A 26,667-nucleotide genomic window follows, 5' to 3' on the forward strand; every position below is an offset into this window, starting at 1 on the left:
TCGATCCCCGTTAAAGTGAAGAGATCACACATATCTGCTGCAAACATGCCTGCTAGAATGGACGTCCCTACGAGAAGATGTAGCGCCACCCTACACGTAGGTAGGCATGGTGCCAACGCCATAGAGAGTGGCACTCTAGCGTTACAGGCCATGACCCCAGCTAGGATGCATGAGAGCCCGTAGGTTCGAACGATACTTTGGCATAACTCAATCCTTTGATCATCAACACTCAAAATCCGTCTCATGAGAACCTTCCGGATTATGGTTATCGTTGGGGGACGCCTCAACATCAGAACCTATATATTCCTGAAAATATAGAGCTCTCTGATAATTTCACTAGTGTACATGAGACGTGGATAGAAACTCCATCATGATTGATGATGTAGTCGCGCATTTCATTGCGCATGAATTTGTTGAGTCTGATTATATCAAACCACACTCCGTTGATGAATGAATGCCAATGTGGAGAAATTGGGCCTAAATGGAAAGATGTGATCCAAGTTAAGTTAGATTCTCTAACGAAGAGGAAGGTTTTTCGAGCCAATGATGCCAACACCTCCAACATAAAACCTGTTGACTAATGGGTCTTCGTTAGATAGCGTAATGAGAAAAGGAGATGGTAATCTCGCCTTATGGTGCAAGGCTTCTCACAAAACAACCTGTAATCGACTACGATGAGACATATTCTCTCGTAATGGATGTCATTACACTCTACTACCCTGTCAGTTTGGTAGTTTCCGAATAACTGAACATGCAGCTTACAAATGTGGTCACTACGTATCTCTATGGGGATCCAGATACAGAATATACAAGAAGGTTCATGGTGAACTTCATTTACCCAAGTCAAGCGACTCTAAACCACAGAGCGCGTTTGCAATGAGGTTGAAACGCTCACTAAAGTGACTACTTGATTGGGAATGGATATGCCCGAGCGTTTTCATGACAAGTTCCGGATTCTATCGCGGTTCATGTTGGACATGATCTTCATTGTAAGCCCTTAAAGAGTTAAAGAAAATCGCTGAACACTTGAAATCCGAGTTTGAGATGAAGGATTTTGGGAGAACACGATTATGTCTCGGTTTGGAACTTGAGCATCGTGTTGATAAATGTTTAGGCGTTTTGACAAGGTCAAGCCTTCAAGCACACCCATGATCATCCGTAGTCTTGATCCTGAAAAAGATCTTCTTCGTCCGAAGGATGATGATGAAGATGTGCTAGAGGCAGAAGTGCCCTACTTAAGTACAATAGGCTCATTATTGTACTTACCCCAGTGCATAAGACCGGACATCTAATTTGTAGTAAACTTGTTAGCTAAATATATCTTTGCGCCAATGCGACGCTATTGGATTGGTGTAAAAGATATATTTCGATACTTGAAATGTACGATTGATATGGGTAGGGGCGGAGCCACGTGGGGACCCAGTGGGTCCCGTGCCTCACTCAGTTTTATATTTTTTTTAATTTCTATACATGAAAACGAGGATAAATAGCTTGGAGTTCATAATGAACCATTGTCAGTCGACTTGGTGTAGTGGCAAAGTATGTATGGTTTTTGCAGATAGTCCCAGGTTTGAAACATGCATGCTGGGAAGTTATTTTTTCAATTGTTTTATTTTCCTTTTGAGAACATTAACACAGGTTTTTCTTGTAGTTTTAAAGTTAAGAATAGATTATGTCTTGGCGGCGTAGATCTTGGCGTCAAGAGTCGTGGCAGAGGGAGTCGGGCGGAGGTGCTGGACTTGTGGCGTACGACATGGTGTCAGCAGGTGATGGGCCGGGACCAAGCCCGCTTGATGGGCTCTGGCAGTGGACCTCTCTTGGGCGCTGTTAGGCTCACTATTTTGGGCTAGGGTTGATGCCCTAGTTCTTTACTATGTTTTAGCTATGTCTTTAACAATAAATTCCTTGTTTTTAGGAAGCTATGCACTGATGTGCAATCTATGTCTCTCTAGCGTCTCTGGAGTAGTACCAAAGGAGGACCCCCGCTACCTCTACGAATTTGATTGTATAATGAGTAGGTCTATTTCTATGTACCACTGTGGGTACTACCACTATCTTCTTGTCTGCCCACCCAAATGGCAGCGGAAGGTATATAACGGCCTATTCTGGCTTGTGATGAATATAACAATCATTGATCGATTGATTCAAAAAAAAAAAAATAGATTATGTCTCTATAATGAGAAATTATCTAATATTTAAAGCTATAAATTTTATTCATAAACTATATAATTTTAACAAAAATATTAATCTTACCATCATTTTATTTTAATTTAATATCTTTAATTAAAGTTTTGGTATATATTTTGAATTCAAATTTAAAAAAAAAAAAAAAAAAAATTCTAAGTGCCCCATTTAATATGAAATTCTGGCTCCGCCACTGGATATGGCCTTGTTCTATCCCTACAGAGAGATGATGGATTTGGACCCATCATACATTAGAAACGCCGCCAACACTGGCTTGCGTTCTCTATCTCCATCCCAAAACAAGATTAGTGTTTTGGAAGGTTTTGCTGATGTTGGGTACCTCTCTGACCCACACAAAGGTCATTGCCAAACTGGTTATGTGTTCACCATGGGTTAGACCGCGATATCTTGGAGGTCTACAAAACAAACCATTGTCGCTATATCTTCGAACAAGCAGAGATTATTCTCTTCACGAAGCAGTTAGTGAATGTTTATGGATTTTATCCATAATTACGCATGTTCGAAGCAATTGTGGTTTGAAGTCTACCACAGATGAGCCTACGAGCATTTATAAGGATAATGCCGCTTGCATTGAACAAATGAAGCAATGCTACATCAAAAGCGACGACACCAAGAATAATTAGCAACAATAGACTCTCCTCAAGATCAAAGTGAACTAGGTTCGATCTGAGGACAGTATGTCAAGCTTGTTACTAAGTCATCGCCTAATTCCACTTTCGAGAAACATGTTGGTAGCATCGTTTGCGGAAGTTATCCGAACTCCCATGACCGTAGTCATCAGGAGGAGATGCAGACATCAAGGGGAGATGTCTATATGTATGGTCTCGAAACGTGAAGGGTGTGTTGTACTCTTTTTCTCCTTCGATCGAGGTTATTTTTGTCCCACTGAGTTTTTGTTACTCGGCAAGGGTTCTGACAAGACAACGAGAGGAGCACCACGTTTGGGCGACATAAAGGGGAGTGTCAAGTAAATCCAGAATATGTGTCTAGCCCAAACTCTAGGTTACTTGTTCAAGTTGTAATAGGGTTTATGTTAGAGATATTCTCGGAGTTCGTAGATATCCAATTATTGTACCATTACCTTTTCATGTACAACTATGATTCTATGTTTGTAATCCTCTATATAAAGATGCCTCTATTATCAATGAAAGCACGACTCAATTCTCTCCCAATTTCAGTTTCCCTAAAACATAACATACTCTTAATAAAAAAGGACATTGCCTTTTTTGTGGTGATAGGAGACGAGTCATGCATTTCATTATGCAATATCTAATACTCTTTGGTTAATGATGATGAAAACATTTCTACAAAGCTAGCTTAAGCATGATGCCATTTGAATGGTCCTCAAGAAAACCTAAATAGATTTGAGAAAAGGACAACCATGAAAGGGAGATCGATTATAGAAAGAAAGAATTAGTGTCCTTTTAATGCCCACACGCAATCTCAACTACAATCCTGCTCTGACGGTCCTTAATGATGGTGCAAAAAAAAAAAAATATATATATATATATATATATATATATATATATATATATATAATGAGGGCCCTTCCATTAAGGGATCTCTTTTTTGGTCGTTTATAGGGATAGGACATTTAGACCAACTTTTCGATCACATTTCGGCATCTCAACCGTTCAGTTTTTAGGTCCTAATGTGTAGATCATTTCTGCAAATTTTCAGCTAAATTGGTGATAGTTAAGATATCAAAATAGAATAAATCAATGAATGAACCAAATCTGTCAAACTTGAACCGTTCATACTTATAATCTTAAGTCGCAGTTTTGAATGCCTTAACGATAATCAATTTGGCTGAAATTTTTTAGAAGTGATCTACACATTAGGACCTAAAAACTGAACGGTTAAGATGCTAAAATATGATCGAAAAGTTGGTCTAATGCCCTATCCCTAAAAAAGACCGAAAAAAAGGATCCCTCACTAGAAGGGCCCTGATATATAATATACATATATATATATATAAAGGCTTAATGGATATGTTAATTAGGTAGATATGTAGTCAATTCAATACATTTGGACTATAGTGCTTAATTAGCATGTCAATGACACTAATAGATCATGTAATGAATTCTAAATGATACAAACACACATATAGAGAGCTATTAATTGGTTATGGAGCAAACTTTCCTGAGGTCGCATAATTGTCATACAATTCGAATCATATAATTACATTGTTTAAACGGTTCTTATATTTCAACTGATTGATCGAAGTTCTCAAGTTTACTGTTCGCTACTTTTATATGTATTCATATGATGAAAATGATAATAGTTAATCCTTTGTAATTTGAAATAAATTCAATAGCCATTGTCCTAGCATTCATTAAATTTCAGTGTTGCTGCAATGTTAGATGGAATAGGAAGAATAGAAATGACAAATTGACAACAATGTTGCATAAAGATCTTTATGTACGTTTTTGGTACATTTTTAAAGTTCAAATTAGGATCCTCTATCAAAATGTTATGTTGATTTATTTTCAGTGTACTTGCCATTAGATCAACGAGTCGTTCATTTGGTTCTATGAATTAGGTTTGTATTAATTTGCAATACAAGTAAGCAAAAGCAGAATAGTTAAACAAAAAGAATCGGAAAACAATTTGACATTGATTCCAAAGGCATTACATATATGTATATAAAAGTTGAAAGGTGGATTAAGTAGTAGTATTAACATTTCTTGTGAGAGCTTAATACAGCCAATACTGTAATTATTTGCTTTCACAATAATCCCAAATTAAGCATATGCATATATGCATGTCAAGCATCTTATTACAATTTTGGTCTGGTAGTACTCGTTCTAGCTATGAAAATCATTGCATAAGCAACCAAAATCTGCTTTGGCAATACCGCGCATTAATCCTATACCATGAAAATTAAAACTTCTACTAATTAAAGACAATTGCAGTTTTCTTAGAAGATTGGAGAATCATCATGAGAGGGAGAAGAATTCACCAAATTCAGAATACTGTTCCAGTAATTCTTGTTATCTTCATAATAGTCACTCCCGGCACTACCACCGTTTTCTGAATCACCACCGCCTCCATCCGACATACTCTGATCACGATCAACGGAGTTATTAAGCAAGAGATTGGTAAACCCTTCTTGATCCGCCACCTCATCAACGCTGCCAATTCCCCGATCATGATGAACTTGTTCATCAGTACTTGTCCATGTGACATTATCATGAAGGCCAAAGTGGGTTGATGATGACGGCATGTTCCCAAACCCTAGTTTCCAATCTTGTACTTGTACGTCCCCTTCTTCTTTGGCGTTAATTGCAGCCGTCTGATCTTGATGATCACCGGAAGAAGCACCGGAACAACCCACAAACTCAATCATAGACGACGGCATAATCCCAGGTACCACATTCTCAGAGTTGTAAGTGGTGAGTGTAGATGTTGGAGACTCAAGACTTTGACCCTTCATGAAAAGCAACTGATGAGCTGATGAGGATGAAGTTGAAGCAGCAGCCGCCGCAGCGGCAGCAGCTGCTGAGGTCAGCTGATTGATGAGGGAGTTGTGCGACCGGAGCTTTGATTCCCTAACGAGCCGGGCTTCGGCTTCAAGCCTGGCGCTTTCCCACTGAGCCATGTGGCTGAGATTGGCGGCGTTCTTGGACTGACCGTCGTGAGTGGAGAGCAGGGCGTCGTTTTTGGGCTTGTGGGTAACCGGATCGATTCCCATTTTGGCTAAGCGCTTCTTGAGATGTGTGTTCCAGTAGTTCTTTATCTCATTGTCTGTTCTCTTCGGCAAGTGAGTTGCTATCGCCGACCACCTAAATTATACAAGACAAGAAACGTCTTAGTAATTGGAGACCACAAAACTAATGGAAACACCGAGCTGCATATATCATCGATCTCTACAAGAATATATTAAGTAAGAACAAGTTATTCGCAATCCGGAAATGTCATGTTTATGTTTCATACGACTAGAGTGTGTTAAGATTTTTTACGAATTTCAGTAACAATTATCATAATAATTTAAAGGTTGAAGAGATACATTTTGAAGATCCGGGGCTTCTTTTAAAGATGAACAATAAATAAACTCGGAGATGTGTCAGGAAAAACAGTAAATAATGATAAGTCAAGTCATAGGTCAAAATGAAAATTTTGCAAATGTATACAGGTGAAAGGTTGGATAGTGAGTGGTTGAAAAGTAAATGCGAGAAGTCATTACACATTCAAAGCTCTCTCCCTGTTGTATAGTAGCTACATGAAAATCATATATGGTATTTAATTTGCAGTCCTGCAGATCAAAACAATGAAGTGATTTTGAAAATGAAGAAAATAGATAGGTAGCTAGATGATGAAGTACTCGTCAAAATACACAACTTCTGCATCTGAAGGAAATTACAAAGAATTAATGTCGTCAAATAGCGCTGAAAAATTTCTTCCATCTCTATTTTGATGATGCAGAGAAAAATAAGCCTGATCTACATTATGAAACAAGATTATCTAATACTCAGAAGTGTACAAGAGATTTATTAGTTTGGTTATACCTGTTGCCTAAGAGGGCATGGAGTTGAATAATGGTCTGTTCTTCTTGCAAACTAAATTTTCCCCTCTTGATATCTGGTCTCAGATAATTAGTCCATCTCAGTCTACAGCTCTTTCCACATCTCTGAAGCCCTATACAATGAAATTAATAAAGTTATACTCAGAACTAAAGTAAAAAATAAGAACAAGTACTAGTAGTAGTGCTGAAAATCACCAGCTTTGATTGGGAGGGCTCTCCAACTTCCATGGCCATGTTCTTCGATATAAGCCAAGAGCTTCTGGTCTTCTTCTGGAGTCCACGGACCTTTCTTTAACCCGACTTTGTCACAGCACGGTGACCGACCCATTTTGACTTCGGATAGATTCAAGTACTTGAATCAATACTTAGCAGAGTGAGTATTAAGTGAGGGAAGCAGGTAGTGCTCGTGGATCTTTATATGAAGGTTGAAAGAGAAGGCATCATGATGTCTTTGGTTTGCAAATTAGACCAAAGAAATGGGCAGAGGGATGAGAAAGAAAGGTCAGCGACATGAATGGGATAAACAAATTAATTTATGGCAGAGAGAGGGTCTATATGTACAAGTCCTAATGACAGAACTACCCTCGGTTCTTGCCCTAGTTACCCTCTCACTTCTTACTCTCTGTAAACTCTATGGTTTTCATGGTCTTTTCCCGTAAAGGTAGAGGACAGAGGACTGGATTTCTTGGCAGACATTACCAAGAATAATTGCATATATAGGATCACCCCTCCTCGTTTCCAAGATATTTGTTTTTTGTTTTTCCTCTTTCTTTCTCCTCATATTTATTATTATCTTTGAAATTTCGCAATGAAAACTCTCATTTCCTGCAGTTTCAGTGTGCAGTAGACTCATCATTTAAGAAGGGAATAGCAGTACTCCACCCCCCTACATTATTGAACCCCCTCTTCAATTCAAACTTAAATATTCATTCTCTTCACTTATTTATTTCTCTTGGTGTTTCTCAAAATTATCGATGGATCATGAAATGGTAATTATTTGGTGGTATATCGGGCACATAATTGCATGCTTTGACAATTTGATTCTACTGAATTATTTTACATGCTTATATGAAAAATTAATAAATTTTATTTGAAATAATAATCTAGAAAACTTTTTTGTATTTTTATCTTAATATGGGAAAAACATTTGAATGAATAGAATACCGCTTGTGTAAATATGTAATGTATTGTTAGTATAAATATTTTTCTTCGTATAAAAAGAAAGGTAGACAAGATAAGAAATAAATGGAGAGTTAGGAAGAATTTGTTCCTAATAATATGTCCAAAAGATTATCAGCACTGCCATCGAAATAACCAGACTTAGTATGAATTAAATCTATGTAGAGCTGTGGACCATATATCAAATTAATGACAGTAGTATATTTCTATTTAACAGGCTCATCTTTTTTTACTTTTTTTTTTTTTTTTTGACTTTGTCAAGGGGAACCCAAAAGCTTCCTAGGCCCAAGATAAAAACCCTTTCGGCGCATGTGAAATGCTTCAACTGTGCATTGCAGCACAGTGCCTGGCCACTTTGACAGCTTCGGAGTTTGAACCTAGGTTGGGGAGCACATGCACCCAACTAGGCAATAACCACTAGATCACTTGCAGTGGTTCATCTTTTTCTACTTCTTTTGTTTTTCAAAAGATGAGCAATTTTATTACTCTTAACTTTGTAAGGAACAATGAAAATCCCCATTGGACCAAACCCAAATTGTACAAGAAAGTATATGCGTCAATATACACTATCCCTGCAACAGTTCATTAATAAAAGTCGAATTCAGATCGAGATGATCGATCTGAGTAACTTTTGCTAGCTAGCTACATGTATATAGAGCCACAATAACTTCCACAACAAGATCATTGGCCGCCTCTAGGTTGTAATTATTCCTATGCAAAATTAACACTCTACTGATTCAAAAGGATCTCCCCCAATATCTGCTTTAGGGTTTCAAACACAAAAAGAGGTAAAGATTTAATGTAAGCACAACCAGAGACCCCAGTGGTCCACATCTGATTTAGTGACCTATAGATAGTGTGATGCATCATCGATCATTAATATATGGTCGTCTCTGCAAGACTTTCATATTAGCAAGCAAAGGATCAACGACCCTTTTTCTCTTTTTCATCTTCTCCAGAAACATCAAATTTACTGTTCTATGATTTCTATCTGCTCGTCGAAGTCATTGGCTGCAGAAATAATTGACTGCAAGAAGTCTCAGTTAATGTCGATCGTATTCAAACCCGTCAAACTCATTTAAGTCGCAGCAGCCTGTAGCATGAAAGTTTGCAAAGTTGGGTGAGATTATAGGCTATTGCCCTTGGAATAACAACACGTTTTACTTCAACAACACCTTTACATACCTTTCGATCCGTTTAACTGATTTGCAGTGTGAAGAAAACTCTCGTCTACTGGATTGTCCCACACTCAAAATACGAAATTTGTAATTATAATACTATTTTAAAGGTCGGAGTTCACTTTTTCAAATAAATTTAAAACACTAACAACATTTGAGGTGAACAATACCTTATGTCAATACCGTAAGAATTGTTATACATGAGAGCTAGGTGCGACAACATCAACATGTCAAAGTGATTTGGCTATATGTTGCCCTCGATAATTGAACATTATATTGAAAATTCATAACCTTGTATAACATAATATAATACTTTGAGTCTCTTAATCGATTCTTAATATAATTTTTTTCATGTATAAAACTCAATTCAGCATAATTATGTGAAAGCAAAGCATGTTTAGAATAGAAATTCATACAGAAAAAACCTCCACTAGGGTTAGGGTTAGATGCATGGATTCCAACTTTTACAAGTTTTAACCACTTAATATAAGTGACTGCTTGATCCATAATTCGATCTATTTGCCTTACTCTTACATAAGGCAGCCTACTATAAAGTTATCCAATTAAATAATGACGAGTTAGGTAGCCCATATAATGCACAGATATAAAAAATACCTATAAAATGGATGCTGTTCATGCATGCTGCATAGAGCTCTAGCAGCAGCTTAATTAGTTATAGAGATCCATATATTGGTTATCATATATAACTCAAAATCAGAAACGGAGTAACGGACCATATAATAAATCAAATTATTAAGTCTTTGACTAATCCGATATCAGTTCGTTGTAAAGTATTATCATCCACAGCAGTACAGAAATTTCTTCGTACAGATCATATCATCAGAAAAAATATGGCATTGCTTGCTTGCATAGGTAGAAGCTTATTAATCTTTGTGGTGGGTCTGCGTAGCCATTACTGAACCAGGTCCAAAAGGTTCCCTGCCGAAAGAGGAAGGTAGGCACTTGATGAAGGTGATTGTGACCTAGCCGCTGCTGCTACAGCTGCATAAAGCATCGCAGTATCACCGGAATTCAGAGGGGTTAGTTTGGTAACTAAGCTTGAAGTGCATGAAGAACAGTATTTATGAAGATGGGCTCTACGCTTTGTGGGGTGAACTTGAATGATTTCGAAGCTTGAAAAGACAAATTAAAAGAGGCCGAGTCATCAAAAAAAAAAATTTAAAAGAGGCCGGGGTCCCCCATTGAAAACTCTCTGAAACACATTTGCGTGTGTGGAGTGGACACTGCAAATTATAAACCAAGAAGGATCGGAAGAAGATGATCGATGAAGATATTGGCCAATGTTAATGGGGACACCATCTTAAATTCTACTTGATCACTGCCAGCTCTAGAGTATCGTCTATGGTCCAACAAGCTCTTAAAGACCCTCTTAAATGAGTAGCATTACACTTGTTCAAGTAATGCAACTCCACGTGGTTGCTATATATGTTCGTAAGTGAAATACAAGAGACTGAGAATGAAGATAATGAAATTACACATGTATGGTCCATTCCAACAAGCTAGGGTACGCACGTATGACATCAAAAACCTCTCATGCATATATGATCTTTGTTCATGTTAGTCTTTGGTCCGTTCCCACTTGCAAATCCTGTATTTCATACGGAATAAATTCCTACAAGGTTAATTAACTGTAATCTTGAATAAATTACGTAATAGAATACTGACAGAGTGAAATGAAACAACTTAAGAAATGTATCCGATACAACTAATAACTTCCGTAAAATTTTTGATGATACAAAATCACATTTTATGCATTATTATGAGTACTCTGATCACTTATCTGCGATTTGATCGAAGATGTCACTTTCAAACATTAAATGGAGTGTTGATTTTTATAAACAATTGGTACAAGTACTAGCTACGCATTGGCCGATTCGATCATGCCGTCAACAAAGGTATGATAATCGCTAAAAAAAAAAAAAAGCAATTCGCTATACCATTTTAAACTAGCTCTCCTCCAAGTAATTTTTTGTCTTCAGAAAATAAAAAAGAAAAGATAATGGAAGAAAAAAGTTATTGCAGAGAGAAATTAGTGGGAAAGAAAAGTGGATTTTGAGATTTATTTTGTTTATTCTTGTTAATAAAAATATAATTTGTAATCGTCATAATTGCCCTTGTGATTTAATTAATTTTTATAGAATTTTCATCTTTTAGGGTCGTTTTTGTCAAAATTCTTGATTTTGGCTAACAAAGCCTCTTTTTTTTTTTTTTCTTTTTTTTTTGAGTTAATGAAATTTCATTAGGAGAAACCCTTAAATGGGTGGATTACAATCAAAGTTGTAGGTATCCAAAATACAACTTGATACCTCATTAAACACAAAGTCTAGTATAGATAATAATAAGCTACAATAATAGATTTTTTTTTTTTTTTTGAAAGGGGGCTGATGCGGCTGCCCTCAAGCCTTGATTAATGAAATTACAGAATACAAGGGGGGGACGTAGAGCCTGAACCCCAACTTACAATAAGCATAAAGAGAAGATCCTGAAATAATACCAAGACTCTCCACAAAATCTATGTATTCTAACAAGCACAAATTAGCAAAGAGTGCACGAATGGCTACTCCATTTGCTTTGACACAGCGGTGACGTACCGGAAAGATAACTCTATCACGAAGAAGCATCATTACAAATAGCACAGCTTTCCCACTATGTTGCCGCACGAAAATAAATCCGGCGACACTTAATTTCATCCTGCCACTAGGAGGTTGCGTCCATTTAATCAAGCAAACGGCTCGCCTCCTAGCTAGGCCAGACAAAGCACATCGAGTGTGCAATCCGGGACAGAGCCCACATCGCCCTACCAAAACTAGGTAAAGACTTATTACCGGCATAAAGCCACGTTTAAATAAAGGTAAAAAATAATAAAACATAAAAGTAAATAAGTGTGGGCCCAGAGACAAAGCCCAAGCCCAAAAGCCACCAAGCCCAAACCAGAATTGCAATCTGCTGATGTCACTGCACCACCATCTCACACGCGAGATCCTGACCATCCCATCACCTGCAACAGGCCCGCCGCCTCCTACTTGGCACCGAGTAACTACTGGTCGTTCCTCCACCCCTTCATCATCCCCATCACGCCGGAGAGAGGCGCTGCCCCTCTCAACCATCATCTTCCCCCCTGCAACTCCAAAAAATCGTAACCAAATCGAAGTACTTCGATCGGATACGAGTATATCAGAGTCTACCATCGCTGCCACCCATTCGTCACCGCCCGGCAACCTCACCTCTCGCCTTCCACGCTCCGATCTTGGGTCGATCAACACTAGCGCCACTCGTCTGCCTCCTAATGAACGCCACCCTTCGCCGGCAGGATCCCCACGCAATCTGGACACCAGATCCACCACCATGCAGCCTGCAATCTGATTGGGCCTACTCCATAATCGCCTACCACCGGACACCAGGTCCACTCTGGCCAGTCCGACGACGCCGCCACGAAGGCGGGCCTCCGGACCGGGCATTACTGTCGTCGGGGACTGACCAAACACGTCTAGTTTAGAGAGCGTCTGACTCTCTCGGATATTAAGACTGTTTTTTAGGGTTTAGGGTCTAATAGAATTATTTATTAAGCTACAGATAGATTTGTATAATAGAGACATTAATGAAGATCCATAAAACAAAATGATGATTTTGGTGCATTAAGGGTGGTAGGTGGTTCTATCCGTATCTATCATGTTAGCATTTGAACCTCCTACCATACTTTTGTCATTAAACTTTCAATTTTATCCCTTAGTTATTTCTCTTTATACTTCTTATTCTCCTTACTTCCACAACAATGAATACAAAGTAAACGCATGTCCATCGTCATTCACCATTTATTACCTTCAAGCACAATAATCACATATTTAAGGCACGTACTGGAAAAGAAAAACAAAACACAAATGGGCGTTCTTCAAATTAAAAGGCAAAGAACAAATTTTACACCTTGATCAAGCCCAGTTTCTAGATCCATGGTGAGTTGTCTCAGCAATTGATCAAATTGAAATAATATTTGATCATTGCCCAAAAACAAATACCTTCTGCAATATGAGTAGAATATAATATTGATTTATATCTTCAAAAGTCGCTCCATCTTTTTCTGAGCTGAGTATACCAAAACCTTAGGGTTTTTGGTGGCAGGGCGACGACAACTGGGTTTCCTTGCATGTCAGGGGGGTCTTCCGGCGCCGTTCGTATCTAGTGTGCGACGCTAGCGTGTGCAGCAGAGGGGAGTATTCTCGGATTTGGGATCGGGGACGACCGATATCTCTGCACGAGAAGTGGGTGTGAGGCAGCGACAGATCTGGTTTCTGGTTGTTGGTGGTGCACCTTTGTCGACATCTCTTCGAAGGCACTTCTGGTTTTTGCAGCAGATCGGGCTTGTTTAGCCTGCGAGGTTATCTTCCAGGTCGGACCTAGGTCCCTCAAGGTGGCGGGGATGGTTGAAGATAGAGGTCGTCCGCCGGAATGGCAGTGGCGGCTTGTTTGCTTGGTGTGGTAGCAGTGCCTCCGGCAAGCTTCCTAGGGTTCCGGTGATCGACAGTCTGAGTTGCAGGTTGAGGGCAGTGGGTGTGGGCTGGGCTTCTGGTTCAGTCAGTTCTCCCTCCTCTCTCTTGTTTGGGCCAGCAGTTGGGTCGGGGCTCTTGTTGGGCTTGTTGTGGGCTGGACTTCTATATGACTCTAATTTGAGGCTATTCACTGCTTTGAACAGCGGAAGGGTACACCAAGATGGTCTTAGGCCCCAAGCCATTCATGGTAGATGCGGAGAATTAGGGTTGTATTTTGGAATAAACATAGTTGTTAGTTGTTTTTTCTTTGTAGTTTCCTTTTGGTTAGTAGCTTTGAAGTTTCTTTTTGGATTTTAGTTTTCGCATTCCCTTATGGGTATTAGTCTGACTATTTGTGTAGTCAGTTGAGCAGTGATTGTAATGGGTGATCTTCGGATCCCCTAGATTGACCTTGTACGGTCGTTATGATATTTTCGATCATTGGAATATATTCCATTTCCCTAAAAAAAAAAAAAAACTTTCTGCAATATATATTATGAGAAATTAAAAGGCACTCTTGAATTGAGAAAAAAAAAAAAAGACAAATTAGATTGTTATTCATAGTGACAGTTCTAAATTCTTGATGGGATTTTCTTTTGTCTCTATCGCTCAACAAAACCTAGTTGCAATTCCCCTTTTGAATATACGAGTTCAAGAATGTTATGCGTGCACATTGTATTTTCTTAATTAAAATCAGGAGAGATAAAGATGGTTTCTCAATTTAATCATAAACAATATAACAATATAAATTTGATGTTAGAGCAATTAGATAATCAACAATGGCAAACAGAAGAAATACCAAAGATGATGGTTCTCATAGAGAGATAGAAGCGGAAGATGACTAAATTATTTTTAGGAAAATGAAATTCACACTCCTAATTTGCGATCTATCTTTTTTTCTGTTATGGTTGAAATTTTACATGGAGTGTGGATTGTAAAAATGGAGGGTATAAATTTCACTCTCCTTATTTTTGTTATTGTTTAAGGAAAACTGAAATTGTGAGAGAATTGAGTCGTGCTTTCATTGATAATAGGGGCCTCTTTATATAGAGGATTACAAGCATAGAGATAGAGTTGTACATGGAAACATAATCGTACATTGATTGGATATCTCCTAAGATTCTCCGAGAATATCTCTAATATAAACCCTATTTCAACTAGAGCAAGTAATCTCGAGTTTGGGCCAGACACATTCTGGATTTACTTGAACACTCCCCCTTGTGTCGCCCAAACGTGGTGCTCCTCTCGTTGTCTCATTAAAAACCTTGCCGAGTAACAAAAACCCTGTGGGACAAAAATAACCTTGGTCGAAGGGGAAAAAGAGCACAACACACCCTTCACGTTTCGAGACCATTCATGTAGACATCTCCCCCTAATGTCTGCATCTCCCCCTGATGACTACGGTCATGGGAGTTCGGATAACTTCCGCAAACGATGCTACCAACATGTTCCTCGAAAGTGGAATTTAGGCAATGACTTAGTGAGTAAGTCTGCCATACTGTCCTCAGATCGAACCTAGTTCACTTTGATCTTGAGGAGAGTCTGTTGTTGCTGATTATCCTTAGTGTTGTAGCTTTTGATGTAGCCTTGCTTCATTTGTTCAAATCAAGCAGCATTATCCTAAATGCTCGCAGGCTCATCTGTGGTAGACTTCAAACCACAATTTTTCGAACATGCGTAATTATGGATCAAATCCATATACATTTACGAACCACTTCGTGAAGACCAATGATCTCTACATTGTTCGAAGATATAACAACTAGGGTCTGTTCTGTAGACCTCCAAGATATCATGGTCTTTATCCATGGAGAACACTTAACCAGTTTGGGAATGACCTTTGTGTGGGTCAGAGAGATACCAAACAAAAACAAAACCTTCTAAAACGCTTATCGTTTTGGGATGGGGATAGTAGACGCAGGCCATAATTAGCGGCGTTCCTGGTGTTTGATGGGTCCGAATCCATCATCTCTCTATAGGGATAGAACAAGCCCATATCAGTCGTACATCTCTAGTATCGAAAGATATCTTTTACACCAATTCAATGGCGTTGCGTTGGCGCAGAGCTATAACTAGCTAACAAGTTCATGGCAAATGAGATGTCCGGTCTTGTGCATTGAGCTAAGTACAATAATGCGCCTATTGTACTCAAGTAAGACACTCTTGCCTCTAGCACATTTTCGTCATCATCCTTTAAACGAAGAAAATCCTTTTCAGGATCAAGACTACGGACGATCATGGGGGTGCTTGAAGGCTTGACCTTGTCAAAATGCCTAAGCATCTATCAACACGATGCTCAAGTTCCAAACCGAGACATAATCGTATTTCCCAAAATCCTTCATCTCAAACTCGGATTTCAAGTGTTCAGTGGTTTCCGTTAACTCTTTAAGGGCTGCCAATGAAGATCATGTCCAACATGAACCGCGATAGAATCAGAAATTTGTTATGGAAACGCGCGGGCATATCCCTTCCCAATCAAGTAGTCACTTTAGTGAGCGTTTCAACCATATTGCAAACGCGCTTCGAAGTGTAGAGCCACTTGACTTGGGTAAATGAAGTTCACCATGAACCTTCATGTATATTCCGTATCTAGATCGCCATAGAGATACGTGTTGACCACATTTGTAAGCTGCATGTTCAGTTATTTGGAAACCACCAAACTGACAAGGTAGTGGAGTGCAATGACATCCATTACGAGAGAATATGTCTCATCGTAGTCGATACCAGGGCGTTTTGTGAGAAACATTGCGCCATAAGGCGAGATTGCCATCTCTTTTTCTCATCATGTTTTCTAACGAATACCCATTAGTCAATAGGTTTTATGTTTAGGAGGTGTTGGCATCACCGGCTCGAAAAACCTTCCTCTTCGTTAGAGAATTCAATTTAACCTGGATCGCATCTTTCCATTTAGGACAAATTTCTCTACGTTGGCATTCATTCATCAACGGAGCGTGGTTTGATATCATCGGACTCAACAAACTCATGTGCAAATACATCATCAATTATGATGGAGTTTCTATCCCACGTCTCATGTACACTAGTGTAATTTTCAAAGAGCTCTATATTATCAGGAATAGGTTCTGACGTTGAGGTGTCCCCCAACGATAACCATAACCCGGAAGATACTCATGAGACGGATTTTGAGTCTTGATGATCAAAGGATTGGAATGTGCCAAAGTATTCTTCGAACTCACGGGCCTCCCACGCATCCTAGCTGGGGCCATGGCCTGTAACGCTAGAGTGCCACTCTCTTTGGCGTTGGCGCCATGCCTATCTCCGTGTAGGGTGGCACTACGTCCTCTCGTAGGGACGTACTTTCTTGCAGGCATATTTGCAGCAGATGTGTGATCTCGTCACTTTAGTAGGGATCGAGATGAGACATAGTGGGGACATGCCACGACAATTCCTATCGTTCCTATGGAACATCCATGTTCTTATCTCCCCCTAACGACGGGAAGATTGCCTCATCAAAGTGACAACCCGCAAATCTAGCGGTAAGAAGATCGCATTGCAAGGGCATTAAGTGGCTGACGATTGTTGGAGTCTCAAAATCAACGTAGTTGCCTATTCGTCTGTAAGGACCGCACATAGAGCGCTGTGGCGGCGCAATTAGCACATAAATGACACACTCAAATATGCGTAAGTACGATACTTGTACCTAGTTACTAGCTGTAATGCAGAGGTAGATTGAGTGGCGGTGGGTCGTAGACGAATTAGCGTAGCTGCATGTGATATTGCATCACCCCAAGCGGATATAAGGAGATTGGTGCGCATTACCAATGTCCGGACTACCATCGTAGTGGTTTCTGCGAGACCATTTGGGTGTGTTCATGGGAATATAATGTTCAACATCAGTCTCAATGCAATAACCATCGAAAGTCTTCGATATAAACTCTCTAGCATCGTCAAGTCCAATTGACCGAATATGATGATCCAGGGAGTAAGCCTGTTGTCATATGATATATATGTGCTAGGAGTGTAGCATAAACAACATTACAAGTGGACAATGGCACAACACGTGACCAGCGTGTTTGCGTGTCAACCAACATCATGAAATATTTAAAAGTCCGCAAGTTGGTTGAATCAGTCTATAGAATCCCCATGGATTCTATGTAAGAACAGAATGAGTATTTTCATATCTTTTGCATAGGACTGTCTCAGTCCTAGTTTCCCTAAGGAACGGGCTTTGTAAAACTAGCGAGAGGCTTTAGAAGTAACCAATGAGGATTTTGGTTGGGCATGAGCGTCTGAAACGCTTTTTGAAGTAAAATTGGTGATTGCAACATCACTTGGGGCGTCATCACCATGATGTACGCTATCCATGGCGTCATGGATAAGGACTATGCCAGCCATAGGCTGGTGGTGGTCGGCAGCGACGACGGTCACACTTAGTCTAGGAATCAACTTTTGATTCATGCTTCGTTTCGCTCGAAAGAAAGGATGTCCATGTGAAGTCTTTAGTAGACGGATCATCATATCATGACTAGGATGACCTATCCTGTCGTGACAAAGCCAATATGTGTCTAAATCCAAGAGATCTTCTCTCATAACTTTATTGGATTTAATAGCTCGAATAGTGACATAGAGTCCACTAGAGAAACACATAAACTTCTCTAAGATGCGCCTTTGTTCGCAATCGTTAGAGGCATGGCAAAGGAACTCATTTTCGTCGTTTTCGCATGGAATATATCCGTTGGCTATTTGTCTCAGCTGGTTAGAGCGTCGTGCTGATAACGTGTTTAAGGAAAACTGAAATTATGAGATAATTGAGTCGTGCTTTCATTAATAATAGGGGCCTCTTTATATAGAGGATTACAAGTATAGAGATAGAGTTGTACATGGAAACATAATCGGACATTGATTTGATATCTCCTAAGATTCTCCGAGAATATCTCTAATATAAACCCTATTTCAACTAGAGCAAGTAATCTCGAGTTTGGGCCAGACACATATTCTGGATTTACTTGAACAGTTATTACCTTTTATTTTTCTTTCATTTGAAGAATAGGGGTATAATAGGATTTTAAAATGTTAAAAAATGGGAGGAGATCTAAGTGCCAATATGAGAAGTTTGAATAGAAGTCCTCTTGCATTAAGAAAAAATAGGATCACCTGAATTATGATGGCTTTTGTTGACATTTCTCTCAAAAACAATTGAAGGCTTTGTTGTTGGAAAATACCTTAAAACAACAAAATTAAAGCACCGGATATATAGCGTAATTTGATTATCAATGATCATTAGCACAAGGTTGTTGAGATAGAGCAATCCTATTAGCATTTGATATGATTGGGCCCTGGTCTATGAAGAAATTTGTTAAGAATTAATAGTTGATAAGAACATCGTGAGTGCATGTCCACCTCTTTGTACTCTCAAAATATTAGAAGTAATAATGTAGGGAATGGTGCTATAACTCCAAGTCTCCAACCTAACGGGTCTCCTGCTCATTATTTGGTACGTGTGTATTTTCTGGGCTTTTCTAGGACCTTACTTAAATTAGATCCAACTCATCCAAGTTCCTACCCTGGGAATGATTCTATTATCAATGGTTTTCCACTCTATGGACCTTACTTTTCTTTCGATGGCTGTTAAATTAGTGAAAACAAGATAACAAACTCCAAGATTTTATAATTGCTCTACAGGGTTGGAACTTGGATCTAATTACCGGGCTAGGTGGTTTGTAGACTTGTAGCTAGCTCAGCGCAATAATATTTTGTTTTCTTGGGAATTGAAACTTAATTCTCAACCATCTTCACCACTCGAGCTAGAGGTGACAAACGGGCCGCTAAACACGAGCACGGCACGGCCCAAGCCCGTTAGTGGCCCGGCCCGAACACGACATATTGTGGGTCGGCCCGTTACAAACACAAAATTTCATTTTGTTTTTAAAAATATTAAAAAACCACAATGATGAGATTTGAATATTAGACTTTTTTATTTAAAATCTGATGACAATTCCACCAATGCTATTTCTTTTATGTTAGCAAAATAGTGAAATAAAACATTATATCATTGTTTTGACATAAAGTATTTTTTCTAAATATTAAATATGTGTTTTTTTCTAATTATTTTTTATTTATTCAAATTAAGATTTTAAAATCGTGTTTTATAGTGAGTAGGCACGAGCACGGCCTGGCACGATATAGGCTCGGGCCATGGGCCGGACCGGATTTAATGTTTAAGTAAATGGGCCGGCACGAGCCCGGCACGATAATAAATGGGCCGGCCCAAGCACGGCACGAAACATGACTAGGCCCGCTTAAAACGGGCCGGGCCGGCCCGTTTGACACCTCTAACTCGAGCAAGCTCTAAAGGTTTCCAATATAACTTTCTTTTAAGTTAACTGCTGAATCACTTCTTTTGGGAACATTTGCATTCCATAGGGATTTGGTGTTAACCATGCCAATATGCCATGCATCGTGTTAAACGGCAATATTAATATTCCCCACCTGAACACAAGTTATCAAAATTATACTATACTAGCCTTCCTGCACGTGCTTACGCACGTGCAAAAGGGCCGTGCTCGCGCTTGCGAATAATTTGTTTCTTTTGAATACTTTCAGTTTAAACGCTTTCGAGTCCATGAACAACATCTCTTTAGGTTAACCATCAAGACTTTATAATTAATTGCTTATGAGATTCCCTGAAAAACCAAAAATAAAATTTTAATAACGGAATAAAATTTTCAAGAGCAAACGGTTTCAATACACATCCCATTTAAAATAGATAAGAGGAGAAATCATTAATATACCTTACGGTCCAAATCCAACTCCTCCAATCCTTCTTTTCAATATGCATCTTTTCAATGTAAATTTCAACAACTGCTTATAATCAAACGATAAATGAAAGGGTACGGTAGCTGATTGGAATCCTTTGTATATTAAAAGCAAGTTACAACATAAATTCAGAGATGACAGAGAAAGAAATTACCATGACACCTACTATTATTACCGATTAGTTGTATCATAATTATTCAATACAAACGATGGCCTACTGGAATTAAAAGACGAATTCCCTTTCCTAAGCAAAGAAACATGACGGTTCCGATCTCATCACTTTTACGTACCACAAATTTAGATTTAATCCTAAGATCGAGCAATAGCCGACAGATCAAGGCTTTGTTGACTCTCCTAGATTGTCATATGTATAGCTGCAGTGAATACGCCAGAGCTGATCAAGATCATCACTTGATCTTTTCCTGGAAAAAAAAAAAAAAAAGAGGTAGCGATATGATAGTCCGGCGAAGAGAACTTAAGGTAATATGGTTTGCAATTGAGAAAAGAAGAAACGTACAAATTAAGTGTGTGGTGTAGTGTACTGATTTCTCTAATAAAGCATAAATTTTTCAAAGAAAAACAAATCCTTGACCAGTGAGATAGAGATAAACAAACAATTACCCAATTGATTCATAAAACGCGGATGAAATCGTCAAAGAAGTGTTATCAAAAGTCACAATTCATAGATCATAAGCCCTCACCTATTTCAAAAGACACATACAATCAGAAAGGATCAATAAACATGAAATCAAAATGAATAAGAGTTGCAATAAGGACAATAATACACTGCTTACCAACAGTTTTCCGCGTGAACAAAACAAAGCTCCTGAATGAACAAATTGAACAGTTTAAGGTCCCTTCATTGAATATTCTTCCATGGAACCACAACATACCTTTCTTAGACTTCTTGTTGTTTAAAGTGTGTGAGATTATGAGAGGGGTATTGCTACCAATATGCAGTTTTTGCACGTAAAGAGGAGGTGGGAGGATATACCTTTCTTAGATTAGTAACAGTAGCAGCTCAAGATGAGCCGATGATCGAAATTACCGTTTTGTCCTTTTAGAAAAATAATTTAAATGCAAATTGTTTGGTGATGAGTGATGTCGCAAATTATTCATTGGCTTGAAGAATTTTGGGGTTTTGGCGAAATGGGTTTTTCTGGGTTTTTGTTTCTTGCTGGTAAATCAGTGTTTGACCTAATCATTTTGGGTTTGATTGGCAGATTGTTTCTCTGTTATTAAAACGATTTGTAAATTCTGATGCCCCAATCGTCACAAGCAGGTAATTTTGATTACTTCGGCTCCGAATGTGAAAGTTTATTGATTTGATAATGTTTGATCTATGTGGTTTAGTTTTTGATGGTTGTAAATTTCTCATTGTTTGTTGGTTTTGAATGGTTTTCAGAAAGCTCTTGAATAAGAAATCAAGTTGAATGCATGGTAAGATGATGAAAAAGTTGTGGAATTACTTGAAATTTAACTGAGATAGGTTAGTCGCATTAAAATCAGTCAACAAATAATGAAAATATGCTCCTAATTAATATTGCACACAACTGAGAAGTCAAGAAATTCATTGCTAACTGTCCCAGTGATCTGGCTTGCAGAGACTCTTGAAATTATGTTTATTCATTGTTGCATGCGCTAGGGCTTTTTGTAAATCGAGGGGCTATTGATTCGTTCTTGCATCTGCTTAATCCATCTCTCCAAGGCATTCTGCTGGCTGAGAATGGTATTTTGGTGTTCGGTGTAGATTTGAGGTCAGCTTTGTTGATTGAAATTGTTGCTGGTTTTTGAGGTTTATGTTTTTTTTCTCTTTGCATTGTTGCCTTCACTGTGGAATGTGGATGCATGTGATCTGCTTCAAAACCAAGCATCAATTCGATCTGAATTGGATCCTTCTACTGTAAATTTAGGACCTTTAAATACCTGTTTCGGCTTTGGATAATGAGAAATTGAGTATTTATGCTTCTTTGCTTGAAATTATGTTCTAGCCAACCATTTAATAGGTCGAGGAAATTCCAAAATTTCAACATTTTCTCTGTTCGTTTAATTAAGAAATCTTTACTGAGCATTGTAGTTGGTAGGAATGGGTTGTTTAGCTTGGTTTGCATGGGGTTAGATTGTGCCATGGGTATGTTTTACAGAGAGCTGCAAGAATTGTATTGGTTGGGTGTTGAGCTTCGTTTTTGTTAATAATCTGAATCCCAATTACATCAAACTCTTAATCCTTTATACTTCAATCAAATACTAGAATCACTAGGTCATTCATCTGTATGAACCGCTTAATAATACTTCACTTTTGAAACTAAAAATTTGTAATATGAAAATCCCTGAGAGTTTAATAATGAACTGACATGCATTAGTAGAAACTAGGAATCATGACTTTCCAAAGGAGCTAACCTGTAAAAGCGCATCTCTTTTCCTGCTTTCTGCATTCATAATCTGAGTAATATCAGTATGATCTTCCTACTGCAGGGTCTGTTAGCAGGATACCAGATACCAGACTCCCAACTAAGGTCTATTGAAGAGCATGAGAATGGTCAAGGTGTTGACCCTTCATCATTTTCAGAAAAGCTAAAAATAGAGAACGGTGAGCATAAATCTTCTGCCTACTGATAAATTGTGGATCTGGGTTTGATGCATATTCATTTTGTTTGTTTCTATAGTGGTGATTTTTGCCATTTTGTGTCTTAGGTTGCCTTTTTCAATCCCATTGTCAGTGAGTTAATCAACATGTATCTAAGATCAGTAATATGTTTTTATTATTGAATTCTGCATTCTGTATAAGATTATACTTTGTGCCGGTTCAATTTTACTTTGGATAAATTATATTTGCCTTCTGTTTATTTCATAAATGGTCGAACAAACTGACTTCAAGTTTGTATGATCTGGTCTTTTTATTAATGCTTTCTTATGTTCAATCTGACATTGGCTTTTTCCTACTTTAATTTGCTTATATTTGTTTTGTTTTGCTCTGACATATGCATGACTTTTTATTTCTTTGTTCATATCTCAAATAAACTGAATATTTAACAATAATTAAGTTACTAGGAGAGATTAGTGGTTGTGAGCCTTTTCTTAATAAATTTTTCATTTGCTGCAAGTATGGTTCTGTTTTTATTTATTCTGAAAGTTACTGTAACCTTCTTTTTCCAGATCGCTTTAAATAACACCTTGACCATTGTGATTGATCACCAGCTTCCAATAGGAAAAGGTGGCTTAATAATTACAAACATATATCATATGAAATATTGAGAAGCTTTCCCTTTTCTTCTGACTTCCACTCTTAGTTAATAATCTCGATCCTCTGTACACTCTTTTATGAGTGTTTTAGAAGAGTGCATCTTTTATGTCTTGCATCTTTTATATGATACGATTAATGCATCTTTTATATAACTCTGTGTGCCAAGATTTACTCATTCCATGTCTTCCTTTGTTTATAACTTTGTGCGCTAAGATTTTCTGAACTTAAAGCCTTTATATAAAATGAGGAAACAAGCGCGCGCTGGCACTGTTTTTTGTTGATAATATATATATATATATATTCTATCTGTTTTTCATAGTGTATAAGCTCTTTTATCTTGGTTCAGTGTGTATACCGATCAAAGAGACTGATTTACATGTTTTAACTTTGAAAACAAAAAATGCAATAACATAACATCTATGATTCACTTTTTGCTCAGTGAACTTATGCTTTCCAACTAATTTGGAGCAACTGGCTTTAACGAATTACAAATTCTTTCAGAGAATATAAACCTTAGATATTCTGTTTTTTGTTTGTTTCAGCAATAACCCATCACATTCTTATGGTTTTGGTTCCTGATTTTGTTACACAATTTGCATCTGAGTTTGGAAAAGGAAGTTGAGATCTTCTCTTATGTATCTTCCAGTTTATACCTGTAAATTCTGCTGATTTGTTTGGAAAACACATTCCTTTATTCAAACTAAAACCTTGCCTTTTATGTGTAGCATATTGCCATACTGATTTGGAAAACACATAGCATGCCTTTTATGTATACCATATTGCCTATCTGATTACAATTGAAAAAGCCACTATTTACTATGCTTTGTTTTTGTCTCTGGAAGATTATCCACTGTGATTAGTCACTACTGACTATCCGCTGTTATGATTTACAGCGACAGCCCGTCACAGACAACACTAGCTACAAATGAAACAAACGATGACACCTTGGAGGATCTGGTGTAAAAAAGTTGTGTCAACTACAACCATAGGCTACTTCTGTTGACACTAACCAATTTTGTAACTAGCATATAACAAAAGGGATTTGGTTAGAAGGTCAATTTTTTGAAAAATGTAAATGGTAAGTATGTCATTAAACAAACCTGGTAGAAACACTAGCTTTTGAAATATTTAGAATGTATGATGAATGTATAATACTTAACGAGCAAGATAACCCGCGGCATCGCGCGGGAAGAATTACCTAGTACTGATATTAAAGATGGGTTTCCGGTTACTGTTACTAAGTCGTTTTGGTATCGGCTCGAGCCGAGCCGTTTGTCGAAATTACATTTTCGTCCTTATGTTGTGATAATTTATAGTCTTGCCATTAGTCCGTATAGCGACGTAGCAGCGCCAGTCTTTCGCTCTTCTCGCCTCTGCATCCGAAATACGAAGATTTCCAGTCACAGTCTCGATCCCTACACGTCCTATATATATAAACAAATAATTTGACGAAGACGAAGAAGAAGATCAAGATATAGACATCAGAGGCCGCTTCACGAGCCATAGGATCACTGCCATTCTGTGCCCGCTTGACTCCTGCAAAACCAGGTACCAAGCTGACGTCAGAGCCAATGATCAGGCCAAGGACATGTACCAATCTCTTTCATCCTCAACTTTATGATCTGGTATGTGGATTTTGTTTGGATCATGGATTTGTGATTGGTTTTGTGGTGAAATTCTAGGTCTTACTCTGTTTTTGTGTGAGTTGGTGGTGAATTTCTGATTTTCGTAATGCTTTGTTTGTCTCATAAAATGGTTCCACAGAACAATCTAAAACACCAGCTGAAGAAAATAAGTTTAATGTAGAGAGAGGGAGGTCTTTTCATTTCTTTTAGCTCTAAGGTAGAGTGAGTGAGTGGAAGTATACGAAAGGTAGAGAAGATTGGTTTATTTCAGTTCGTAATCATTGTTGTTTATTGTTTGTACTCATGTTTAGTTCAATTTGCACGCTATTTATGTCAAGAATTGTTTGGGTATAGAGTTTGGTAGTCTCTTTCATGCTCTTAATTTTGCATTATCATACAGGGATTTCTCCAAAAAAAATATGGGTTTTTCCCTTTTTTTTTCTCGATTTCTTACCAACCTGAAAGTGGGTATCTATTTGTTTCCTGTGAAGTTCGGAAATTTTGAAGTGATCATACTCATACGGGTTGTTAGTTGGCTTGAATGAGAACATGATTGATTAGGTGAAGCCCAAGTCATCGTTTTGATAATCATAGGATAGGAATATCTAGAAGTTGGATCACTACTATGCTTTACTGATCATTAGATTTCAAGCAGCTATAATTGTGTCTCTGAGTTAAGAATTACGGATTAGCAGTGCACATCACCTCTTTGTGAAAATGCCAAAAACAAATATGTGATGATTCTTATTTTAACGTTGTTCTTCAGACATTTGAATGTTCAGCCTCATGTACCACACACAGAAAAAGTGTAGGACTAAAAGCTTAAATCTTTAAGTTTCATATGCTGCTCTTTATATTTTGTTGTTTGTTTCAGTGACAGCCCATCACATCCAAGAGCAAATGAAGAACTCACTTTCACAGAAGAGGCCTCAATAGCATATGAACCAACAGATAACATATCCGAAGAAGTCATGTAGAATGATTCGTTCAAACTCAAAATGTAGAATATTTTGGCGATAGCTTTGTAATTTGTGTATAAAGAACATCTTCGGTTAGAATATCTCTTTCTTGAAAAATTTAAATACAGGAGCCTCCTCTTTCTCGAATAAGCATATATTCATGTCTGGTTGAAATACCAGTTTTTATAATATGTAACATATTCCGTTAACATCTCTTAGATTGTGATTGCTACTCTATTGCCTATAAAATTTAGAAGAAGAAAAAAAAATATAATACCAGCTTTTATAATAGGACTAAATTCAGTTTACCCCTAAGTTGGAGGGGGTAAACTGAAAATGTAACATATTACTGTTACTAAGCCGTTTTGGTATCGGCTCGAGCCGAGCCGGTTTGTCGAAATTACGTTTTCGTCCTTATGTTGTGATAATTTACAGTC

At 38.0% G+C, this 26,667-nt stretch overlaps 1 protein-coding gene and 2 long non-coding RNA genes across 6 annotated transcripts; 1 reads left to right on the forward strand and 2 right to left on the reverse strand.

Annotated features, from left to right (window-relative positions):
* Positions 1–4,821: 4,821 nt before the first annotated feature.
* On the reverse strand, positions 4,822–7,312 carry LOC133726368 (transcription factor MYB106). The gene is made up of 3 exons (XM_062153899.1): positions 6,926–7,312; positions 6,714–6,843; positions 4,822–5,990 (listed from the first exon to the last, which is right to left on the reverse strand). Exons 1-3 carry the CDS (start codon positions 7,056–7,058, stop codon positions 5,126–5,128), a joined length of 1,128 nt encoding a protein of 375 aa, XP_062009883.1. The 5' UTR covers positions 7,059–7,312; the 3' UTR covers positions 4,822–5,125.
* Positions 7,313–20,494: 13,182 nt separating this feature from the next.
* Positions 20,495–21,351, reverse strand: LOC133726370 (uncharacterized). Its single transcript, XR_009854775.1, has 3 exons — positions 21,197–21,351; positions 21,024–21,103; positions 20,495–20,824 (listed from the first exon to the last, which is right to left on the reverse strand). It is a non-coding gene; the product is annotated as an uncharacterized LOC133726370 (long non-coding RNA).
* Positions 21,352–21,523: 172 nt separating this feature from the next.
* Positions 21,524–26,486, forward strand: LOC133726369 (uncharacterized). Of its 4 annotated transcripts, none has more exons than XR_009854773.1 (6): positions 21,524–21,684; positions 21,808–21,842; positions 22,007–22,159; positions 22,878–22,992; positions 24,540–25,236; positions 26,146–26,486. It is a non-coding gene; the product is annotated as an uncharacterized LOC133726369 (long non-coding RNA). The 4 variants fall into 4 exon arrangements; XR_009854772.1 differs by having other exon boundaries at positions 21,808–21,891; positions 24,540–25,271; positions 26,146–26,485; XR_009854774.1 differs by having other exon boundaries at positions 21,525–21,684; positions 22,048–22,159; positions 24,540–25,271; positions 26,146–26,484.
* Positions 26,487–26,667: the final 181 nt, after the last annotated feature.

The sequence above is a fragment of the Rosa rugosa genome, chromosome 1 (assembly GCF_958449725.1).
Source record: "Rosa rugosa chromosome 1, drRosRugo1.1, whole genome shotgun sequence".
In the NCBI taxonomy this organism is placed as follows: Eukaryota; Viridiplantae; Streptophyta; class Magnoliopsida; order Rosales; family Rosaceae; genus Rosa; species Rosa rugosa.